Source organism: Pteropus alecto, unplaced genomic scaffold, assembly GCF_000325575.1.
Source record: "Pteropus alecto unplaced genomic scaffold, ASM32557v1 scaffold98, whole genome shotgun sequence".
NCBI lineage: Eukaryota > Metazoa > Chordata > Mammalia > Chiroptera > Pteropodidae > Pteropus > Pteropus alecto.
In genome coordinates, this window is record NW_006443570.1 from 22,571,156 (window position 1) to 22,582,001 (window position 10,846).

At 49.1% G+C, this 10,846-nt stretch overlaps 1 protein-coding gene across 5 annotated transcripts in view; it reads right to left on the bottom strand.

Annotated features, from left to right (window-relative positions):
- Positions 1-10,846, bottom strand: part of SMG6 (SMG6, nonsense mediated mRNA decay factor) — a 192,321-nt gene that overhangs the window by 13,951 nt on the left and 167,524 nt on the right. For all 5 annotated transcript variants that reach the window (XM_006925078.3, XM_025041750.1, XM_025041751.1 and 2 more), the window contains 2 exons: positions 8,364-8,540; positions 4,366-4,512 (listed from right to left, as the gene is read on the bottom strand). In XM_006925078.3, coding sequence (XP_006925140.1) covers positions 4,366-4,512; positions 8,364-8,540 — 324 coding nt within the window. The remainder of the gene's footprint in view (positions 1-4,365; positions 4,513-8,363; positions 8,541-10,846) is intronic.

Genomic DNA, 10,846 nt, shown 5'->3' on the forward strand with positions numbered 1-10,846 from the left:
CAGGGGAGGAAGCTATTTTCAGAACACATGTCATTGCTGGCTACAGAGTAAGACTGTGGCCATAATGCAGAGGGAAACAATAGCTGTGGCCAGAGGAAGAGCCTGTTATGTTTCAGGTGGGATGTTTGCAACTGCTCAGGAAACCTGACCCCGCCCGACAGCAGCACAAATCACAGTAAAGCCTCATGGAGGCAGAGAGGAGGCGGGGGATTCACAGGACTAGTATGAGGTGCCAAGAGGCCATGCCTCACACCCGGAGGAGGATTTTCAGTGACTGCTTTGCCCTGGGGGCCTGGTTAGGAATGAAACACTTCTGACCAATTTCCCAGACAAACCCTGTACCCTGCTGTGGTCTCTGGACACCTCCCAAGGATGGCAATGGCAATGAAAAGAACTGAGGTGGAAAGCAGCAAGGTGGGCAGAGCCAACCCAATATGAAGACAGCTGTCTCAGGCAACAGGCAAAGCCTAAGCTGAGCCGGAGAGTGTGGCCTCAAAGCCCCGAGTGGGAGGACTTGGTCCCCCAGTATCCCGGGGCCTGCCTAAGAGCCGGGCTCCAGCTGCACAGGCCTTGAGAGCTGCCCACACCCCTTTTCTGAACTCCAGTCGGCCCCACTCACCAGCCTCTGTGCAACGCCGGAAGCAGGGAAGGACAGGCTGCAGAGGGAGGCCAGGCTTTACCTCCCACAGCCCCACAGATGAGCTTGGGCCCAAGGGTCTAGGTGCGAGCAGGGAAGTAGGGGTGTGGCTACAGCCCCAAATCTTAGTTGGACTTTATAGCCATCATGGGGGCCAGGAGGATTTTTTTCAACCCTATCTTCATATCCCCCTCCCCAAATGTGTGGTTCCTGTTTTGCTGCATCTGTAAAAGGCACTGGGAGCTGGGGACTTGCCTTACACCTCTCAGTTAACACCCCTGGAGACTGATGGAGTTCAGAGCAGTGTAATTTACAGCCCATCTCTCCGATCTTAATTCACTCTATGTTCTTCTCTTCCTTATTGTATTAGTGTGACCCAGGTACCTGCCAACAATAATGGCCTCTCTAGCTAGGAGCCTCTCCCCCACTCCCAGGACAATTTATACCTTTTCCTTGGGATTTTCCCCCCTTAAATTAAACAAAAAGAGGAAAAATAAGAAAAGGTTAACATGGGTTTGGAGCGCTGCAGCCCCGTGGTTCTGGGCAGAGAGCCAATGGCCCGAGGGCACACACATGTGTGTGCTCTCCCAGAAGGGCCTTCACCGGCCCTGTTTTACAGCCACCTCGGCACAGACTCCAGGGTTCACGCATATGGCCAGACAGATGTGTCTGGCTTACGTTCAAGGCTGGAAAATGAAGAATTATGGAAGTGAAGGGCCCCGGGCATTAAAGGGGGGGGGAAGGGAAAGGGGGAATTTTTCCTCTGCTGAGAAATCCTCCTGTGGCTGTGAGGCTGGAGGAAGAAGGCTGACAGGAGGCAGGGCTGCCAGGAGCAGTTCATGTGGGGCCTATTCTTAAAGGGGCCACAGCAACCCAAGCCATAGCCAATCCACAGTAGGCCTTTGGTGCCTGGACCTGAGCAGCCTGCTCTAAAGGAGGTGATGGGGAAGAACAGGCTTCTAGACAGGCGCTGCCACCAGCACTGGAAGTTAAGTCTCATATAAGACGTCCTATTTGTAACACACTGCTTATTGATGGAGATGCAAAGCTGAACATGGCACTCTAGACAAGGCCATGTGTCTGTGGCACATGCTCCCACAGCATCCTGTCCTTGCTTTTTGTAATTGTGCTCACTCACACTTCAAATCACTGGCTTTTCCACTCTACTGTACACTCTGGGGCTTTTTTGTTCACTCCTGTGTCCCCTGACTACCAGCATAGAATATGCTTGCCACCACTTACTAAACTGAGCTGAAGACAGGGTACCTGATTCCAATTCAAGTACAGTGGGAGAACAAGTCCAGAAATAAGTGTAATACAAGATGTGATATAAGTTTCATATACGAAGTATAAATCAGTGCTACGGGAACACTGAGCTGAGAGAGATTAATTTCTCCTGTGGGGAATCAAGGAAGGCTCATTGGGGAGATGAAAGTTTCATCTGGGGATTGAAGGACGAATAGAATTTCAACAGGTAACAGGAAATGTAGAGCAGAAAAAAAGGTACTTTGGTTTTAGGGAATAGCATGAACAAAGATCTGAGAATAGAAAAGGACAGAGCTCATGTAGGGGCAGTGAGCAGAGAGGAAGGGTAGTACTGACCAGGCAGGAGGGCCCTGGTCTGAACAGGCACTTTATAGACACTGTCTTTCTGAGGTATGAGGTAGGTGCTGTTACAACTTTCATTTTATAGATGAGGAAAGCGTCTCAAAGAAGTTAAATAATTTGCCCAATGTCATATAGCTAGTAAGAGATCACGGGGTATGGGAGAAGAGGTTGGGAACACAGTAGAAAGCCTTGAATGCCATAATAAGGAATTAGACTTTATTATGTTATACAAGCAAAGGCACTGAAGATTTGCGCAGGGGAATGGCTTTTTGGAAAGAGAATGATGAAAACATGTAACATGCATTGGAGGCAGTGAGCCTGCATGTACACTGTATATTGCCCAATTCCAGGAGGTTCCATTCATAGACTAAAAGGTAAACAACATCTCCCTGGAGTTGTGCAGAGGCCTTGACTGCTATAATCCAAGTCAGTACCTGGACTAGAATAGCAGTAGTGGCAATGGGAATAGAGAAGAGAGAAGGGAATAAATGAGTGAACAGATAGGTCTGATAAAAAACCAGACCTGAGGGGTTGAAAGCCAGTGAGGATTTAAGGCGATGCTTTAGTTGCTACCACCTATTAAGTCACCAAACAAATACCTGCTGAGTGCCAACTCTGTGCATTAAGACTAAGAAGTAACAGAAAGGAAGGAGGAGACCAAGAAAAGAATGGTGGTGAGGTAGCCTAGGTCAATACTGAGAGAAGACAAGGGTCCACTTGTGCTAAAGTGAGGCTGGACGAAGGTGGCTCAGGGTCTAAAGCTATGGGGAAGTCAATGATAATGGGAACTGAGACCTGATAAAGACAAGTACTTGGTGACTTCTAACATACAGGTTCTATAATTGCTGGGTTGAGAGTTAAGAAGTGGAGATGGTGAGTGTAGATAGAACTTTTGGGAAGACTGATGGTAAGGAAAAAGGATCCACTGGACAGAAGAAAGACAGTGTGAGGATGAAGCTGATTTGTGGGCCACAACAGAGAGTTACACACAGACCACAGAAGGGCTGAGGAGGTAGCCACATCAAGATGACACTGGTAGAGGTACTGCACATTTGATTACGGTGCGCAGGGGAACATGAATATGTCTAAAGAATGATGAATCCCAACTGGTATTAATTCCCTTCCCAGGGCAGGGATCAGGCTGATGGGTGATTAGATTAATATCAGACCACAACGACCATTTATGGAGCACATGCTGTGTGCCACGCACTGTGCTAAGGGTTTTATACGAGCCAGCTTCTGCAAGCTTCACAGCAATTCTAAGAGGTAGGTGCTGTTAACACTTTCATTTTACAGATGAGGAATCAGCCTCTCAGAAATCAAACAATTTGCCCAAAGTCACAAAACTAGTAAGTGGTGGAGCGCAGAGTGTGATCAGGTCTGCCTGACCACATGCACTGAGGCCTCTCAAAGGTGAGGGGTGGCTGAAGAGAGAGTTGAAATCAGACATGATGCTTCTCCATGCCTACAGTTACATGGGGGAGCATGACTGGCTCTTCCCTGTCTGCCCTGAGCCCTAGATAAGAGGAAGTGAGCTTACAAGTGCAAGAGGGCATACCTGGGAGAGGCATAAAGAAAAACGTGCTGGAAGTGGAGGTATGGGTCCATGAGAGGGCTGATGGTGGAGGAATCTTTGTGTAGAGATCAAGTAGTTTATCTTTGGGAGGGTTTAGAGTGTCTTGCAGAGGGGCTCAGCCATTAAACTGGGAATCCAGATAAACAGACTGTGGCCATGACATCTTCCCCTCTGAAGACAGGTGTTTTCAAAAGAGAATCCCTGGCTTCTCTGGGAGTGTCTGAATAAGGTTCTGGAAAACTCTGAAACTCCTGAAATCATGTGGTTTGTATTCAAAGATCATTGTGAGAGGAGAAGCTTTTGCTGGATTCTCTGAGAAGAACGTACTTCTGCTTTAGAGCCTGGGAGGAGGGAGCCTCCAGGCACTAAATGTGCTACCAGAATTTAGTGATGGAGAAAGAAAACAAGGGGGTGGAATCAGACAGGACACTGTAAGACTCTTCCTGAAATGGTCCTGCTCATCCCCATTCTCTGCTCACATTCCCCTCATGCCCTGTGTATAGCACCACCTTCATGAGAACCACCCTCCCCAGGTAGGCCCCACCTGAATCTTTTCTTGTCGACGTTGCTGCTCAGCTATCTTCCTGGCCAGAGCCAGCTTCTTGGCCCGAAGCTCCCTGATGTCATCCTCGCCTCCACTGCCATCAGCCTCTGAATCTTCTTCAAAATCTTCAATCACCACGTCTTCTTCCTTTGGGTTGTAGAGCAGGCCAGGAAAGAGAGGAGACTGTGAGCCCACAGCACTTACCAGACCAGCCCTTCTGTCCTTCCACCACCCCCACTCCATGCTTTTTCGGACCATTCCTTGCAAAGGGCCCCAAGGTGTGAGGAGATAAAGAGAAGCTGTCACTCCCTTCTGCACTCTCGACTAACTCACACATATATGCTTCCTTGCTTATACTCACAGCTCTTCATTCTCCTCTGCGCATACAAAGTCAAACTCTGGGCCTACCTTCATTTTGAAATCACCAAAGGGGAGAACAACAGAGAAAAGTTAAACCACCCAATTTAAATCTAATTCATGCTAATGGTCTGAAAGAAATCAATTCTGACCAGCAGCTGGGAGTTAGGAGTCACTGCCCTGAGCCCTAGATAAGAGGAAGTGAGCTTACAGTACTAGAGGGCAGACTTGGGAGAGCCATAAAGAAAAGATTGCTAGAAGGAGAGGTATGGGTCCATGAGAGGGCTGATGGTAGAGGAATCCTTATGTAGAGATCAAGTAGTTTCGTGCTCCAGATGGCGTAAGGGAGCAGATACTGTAGCTCAGCTGACCTTACCCTGGGTTCTTTTTAAGATCACAGTCTGGCGGTGTCAGGGCTTCTGGGCCCCCTTATAGGAATTCACATGACATGACCTTGCTCAGCTGCCCTACCAGGGCCTGGGCAGGCTAGGAGATAGTTGGTTAGCTTAAAGAGTCTCCTGCCAGGGTGGTGGAGCCTTCCCCAGGGATGGCACCTCCCTGCTTGCAGCCTCTGTGCTCATAAGCCACTGCTCCCCGGGTGGTCCCAGGCTCTATTCCTCACTCTCTCACTTTTGGCCTTGGTTAGAAGAGAACATGCAGCTGCCCAAGAGAGCTTCTTTTGAGGGACACAGCTAGCATGGGTAATAGGGAGTGATTTAGTAAAAGCGGATTCCTGTGTTTCTAACTAGATGATAATAATGACAATGATTAGGATAGTAACAGCTACCATTTACTGAGAGCTTAGTATTGGCCAAGGACTGGGCTAAGTATTTTTCATGTAACTCGTTTAATACTCAGAACGGCCTGTAAAACAGATGCTATTATAATACCTATTTTATAAATGAACAAACTGAGGTTTAGAGTTAAATAACTTGCTCAAGATCACAAAATCACTAAGAGGCAGAGCAGAGGTTCGAACTCTAGTGAGTCCAAATCCAAAGTCTGTGGTCTTACCAATAACAGCAAGTAGCATAGGGTTGGGCTCCTGAAGCTAGATGGTAAGCCCAAACCCATCCCTTAGTGGCTCAGCTTTGCCGGGCCTCCCATGGGCCAAGCCAGGATCTGTTCAGTACAGACTGCTCTCTCTTCACTATTCATCTCAAGATGATATTCTGATGAACTCCCTTGGTGGAAAGCTGTTGGTAAAGTGTTTGGGTGGGTAGGTGATGCTCTGTCTTGGGGGCAGAATCTAGAGGTGGGAAGACAGTGTTTTGTTAGCATCCCTAAGGAACTGGACTCTTTTCTTCAAGAAGAATGATGTCTGAAGAAACATCTCCCTCTTCTCTCCCAATCAGCTTAAGTGCTTCAATCTTGCAGTTTGGGAAGAGATGAGATCTCAGAATGGGGCCAGAACTGCCACTATCCCAAAAGGTCTCAGGAATCTGGGGTGCTGTCCTCAGTCATCACTCATCTGACCACATACAGGCTGGCTATCGTGTCACAGGGTTCACTTCCAGAGAGGCCCAAGCCATGAGAAGGAGGAAGACTACACATTTACTTCCTTGTTCATGAGGTTAACCTGGACTGGAGTGAGTGGAGTAGGATGTCTGACTGGCTGGTGGGGTAACACTGCCTCTGCCTGCTCAGATCAGGAATACACTGGGTTATCATGGGGCTCGGAATAAGTTTGACTGAGGTCAAAAGAGGGTCAGCAAAGCTTGTCTGAGGTTCGCTCAACTCTCACAGCAAACGAGGAAGTGCAGGGTTATGAAATTACACAGACCAGGGTAAGTAGGGTTTCCCAGGGGCCACTAACATAAAGGAACCCAGGAGGCTCGTGGGAAAAGGAAGAAGTGGGTAGTGTGGCATGGGTCACAACCTTTGTCTGGTCAATTAAGACTTAGAAGAAGAGTGAGTGAGTGTGGCACAGCCACAATCTGGGACCAGCGAGCTGGTCTGTTCTTTGTAAGAGTGGAAGAAGCCTTCCTTGGCTTTTATAGAGGCCCTTTCTCTGGGCCTCACTTGCCTAACTGAACTTGGAACTGCAGGCTGCACTGGCCAGAGGACATCTCTCATAGCAATCCTGGAGAGCTAGCCTTGTTGACCTTCCACTGCCTGCCTCAGCCTTAATGTGTTGGTGATATAACTGACTGAGGCACTGCCCCACCCATGCTGTCCTACCAGGGCTTGGGTGGCACTGCTTTGTCCTGCTTGAAGCCTGGACACTCTGATGGCTTTAGCAACCCCACTGTCTCCTCCCATGCTGCCAACTCATTCTTTCCCGTTATTCCCTGTCCAGGTTTCATCTGGAGAATATGGAATCATGGGCTCAGTTTTATCCCTGGAACTACCTCTGTCCTGGAAGCTGAGCCCTGTGTCATCAGGGGTGGGGTGGGGTTCTCCAGCTATTCTAATGAAGCCAGTCCAAGAATTTGCTGCTCTGAAGACTCTGAACCAAAGGTGGCCACTCTATCACTGCTTCAGATCATAAACGACAGCTTCCAGCTGACATCTGGCTTCCCTGGCCTGTTGCTGATTTCATCCCTGCACCCCACCCTGCTCCACCAGGCGCTTGAGACTGCTGCGGGCCAAATGACTGTGTTGGCCTATGGGTGACCTGGCCCCTGGCTAGAACTGCTTCCGTCCCTTCCTTAAGTCCCACATTCCTTCTCACCTAAGGCCCCTCTGTCTTTAACACTGCGGGGTAAAAAGAAGGAAAGAATCAACCATCAGGCAAAAGTGAGCTGTGTGCACACACACCCAGACAGAGTTACCCGTACCCAGACGCACAGCAGGATACAGCAGGATAGCTGGCAGTGATATTAAACACATATATGTGCCGACACCGTCACACACTCACATTTACTCAGAACCCACAGACAGCAGGGAAGCTGGCAGCAGTGTTCAACTTAAACTGATATACAAACCCAGCACATACAGATTCATGACAACGATCAACCCCAGAAGGATAAATACATGTATGGCAGGGCAACTGCCAGCAGGGTTTATCAAGGGTGGGTACACAGGCTCAGGCGTGTGCATACTAGTGCACACACAGTCTGGAGTGAAGCAAGGGCTACAGGAACAACCAAGGGCAAACAAACAAGAGGAGAATTCCTTAATCACATCAGGATGTGCAGGAGGGAGGGAGGGAACGATGGAGGGAGGGCAGGCTGGGGGAGGGGGTGATTTTCCACACGGGGCCAGCAATGTCAGCTCTTCCTGTACGTGTGCTAGAGGCTGGAGTTCAGGCCTGTGTTGCACTGAGCTCCACACATCTATAAACTTGATCCTCAGCCTGAACCCTAACACTGTCCCCCCCGCCCCAATGCCTTTCCTAAGCCTCCAGAGCTGCACATTATTAAACTCTTTCTTTCCCTCCCTTCTCCTCCAATGTAACATTAAAAAGAAGCATCTGGAACTCGTAGCAGAGTGAGGTGGAGGCACTGGGGTGGGACTGGCAGGAAGGGGCACCAGCAGAGTGCACTCTTGAGAAGTTGGCTGGTCACGTTAACATTGACATTGCTCTAACTGGTTATAAATAACCAGGGGTAGAAGCCGAAGCCATGGGCAGAGCACGGCTGGAGCGGGTAGGGAGGGGAGCCTTCCCTCTGCCACAGCGGGCTCTTCCCGCATAGTACCTCATCTTCCAGTTGTTTTCCCTCTTGGCTTCCCATTTCCTTTCCCATGGTGTCTGGGACGGGTGCCACTGACACATATTTTCCACCCTTGAATGCCAGCAGAGGCTCTTCTTGTCCACAAAGGGCTTCCAGAAAATACTTCAGCACTGTGACCCTTTTGCAGTCGGCTGCAATAACCTACAGGGTGAGAGGGAGAGAAGAAAAACAGCATTTTCTGAAAAGGAAGATGAAGATGAGAGACATTTTACTGGCTGAGGGGCACGAGAAACGTATCAAAGTTACTGGGCAAGGGAAGCACAGTGAGTGAGAGGGAGTGTGTGTGTGTGTGTGTGTGAGATGGTGAGCACGGGCTAAGGGTGGGTTGAGGACCAAGATCATCATCTGAAGGAAGAAAGTCATCATCATCTCTCCTTAGGTCATCTCTAGGGTAGCAGACAACCCCAGGACCAATGACAGGTATCCTCTGGGGTTTTGCCTTTCTTTCACTGAAGTCCTGATATATAAAAAAAGACTAAATAAAATTCTTCTAAGTTTTTTATCTAATTGATAGAAGGAAGGGTGATCGATAGAAGGGTGGAGTGCAAACCACTGGCTTTCAGAGAATACAGCTTTCTGGTACCCTTCGCTGCTACTCTCCATTTTTCTCCAAGCTCTCCTCTCTCCAGAATCTCAAAAGAACTTTCAGCCTAAACGCAAAATGAATAATGAGGGTTTTCTTGGCTGTTTCATTTCAGCTGGATCATTTTGGGCTTCCCCTGACGGGTTCCTGCTCCACCTAAGAGCTTCTCATGCTCAAGCGACTGGGGTCAGGCAGGAAATTGTTGTCAGGAGAAGGGAGACAGGCGAAGCAGGTGGGGGGTGTTTCACCAAAGCTCTGTTCCTCCAGGGGTTCACGCCATCCTGCTCCCAAGTGGCCATATCAGTATATAAGCCAGTGCTGTCAGAGAAGCTGGGGCTAATTTAGCTGAAATGAAATTCAATATCTTGAGCAATTGTCAAATCTGCAAGTGTCTCAGATGAAGTTTCCATAGTCACTCTATCTGGGGTCCTTCTCCTGTGAGACCACACACACATGGCCTCACCTGCAACCCCATCTGTTTTGCTTGTACCTTCTCATGCTCTTCTCTTCTTCTCTGGCCTCTGGGGCCCTCTCCTCTGTATGGCAGGCACTCACCAAGGGAGAGGAGTGATCCTACTTGATCTGGAACTTGGAAGCTGGTAAAGGCCAGTCCATGCAGGGAAACATACTTCAGTGGCCAGATATGCCACAGGGTGGCAGCCCTTTCTCATCATCACTAACTCTAGCCCATACTGAGTGCTCCCTGCCCCCCAATGCTTTCCCATACTGTAACATGAAAGGGACTTCTATGTCTGTATCACGCAGTAGAGTACTAACTTAAAGTCTGTCTTTGATTGTTTGTTCATTGTTTTACAGGTATATTTGTTATCTCCCTTACCTGGACAAAACCCGCAATGGTGGCAAAGACTACATTCCATACTTTTCGTACTTCCCTGGCAATGGGTGCTAAGGACGAGCAGGGCACATAGGAGGCTCACAATAAGGGCTGACAGGCACAGGGAAACTTGGCTGGGTACCACAGGGAGCAGATGAGGCAGGCAGGATCCATATCCTCTAGGACAGTGTGGAAATGAGCACCGCTCTGCCAGCTGGCTGGCCAGGAAAGCACAGCACACATCAGTCAACTGTGTGCTCTGTAACTCCATCCTCTGCCACCTCTCCCAGGCAAACCTGCTACTACTCTCTCTGCCTAGGAGTGGTCCCTGTTCACCTTCACCAATGGTCCTAGAGCCATATAAGCCTGAATCTCAGGCTAAGTACTTTGACCACCCCCACCTGAGAGGCTGACCTAAAAGATGCTCAGCTACCCAGAAAAAGTTTTGTAAAGAATAGCTATCTTGAGCTTGGGGTGCCCGGTCCTGGGCTTACCTCCTTGAAGGAGGAAGGAAGCTCTCCTTGGGCCAGGGCAGGTAACCATGGGTTCCATCGCGTGCATTCGAACATGTGATGAGGAAGGCTAGAAATACAGAAGCAAGGGCTAAAAGGCATTAAAGAACAGAGCTGAAATGAGTAATAGCCTGGCAGGCAGCACGCACAGTGGCCTCCCTACATCCCCAGCCTCTCACTTGCAGAGGAAACTTCTGCATTTCCACAAGACTGCCAGTTTCCTCTCTGTGGTCTAATTTTAACCACCTTGTCGTTACACTGTGTGTCAGCCACCTGACCCCACTATGACCTCTGACCTTATGCCCCAGCTACTGCTTGCACTATGGAGAATTATGTAATGGGTCCAGGACTTTCCTTTTCGGTGTGAGACTGCTACCACTGAATGGTGAAGAGGTGGGGGCTAAGGGGTTGGAAAAGGACAGAAAAAGCTTGCCATGGTCCTTGGCATCACCTGGATGGTGAGAGGTATGCTGGAATTCCTGCAGTGTGCAGTCGAAACCTGCCCAGAAGAAGAAAG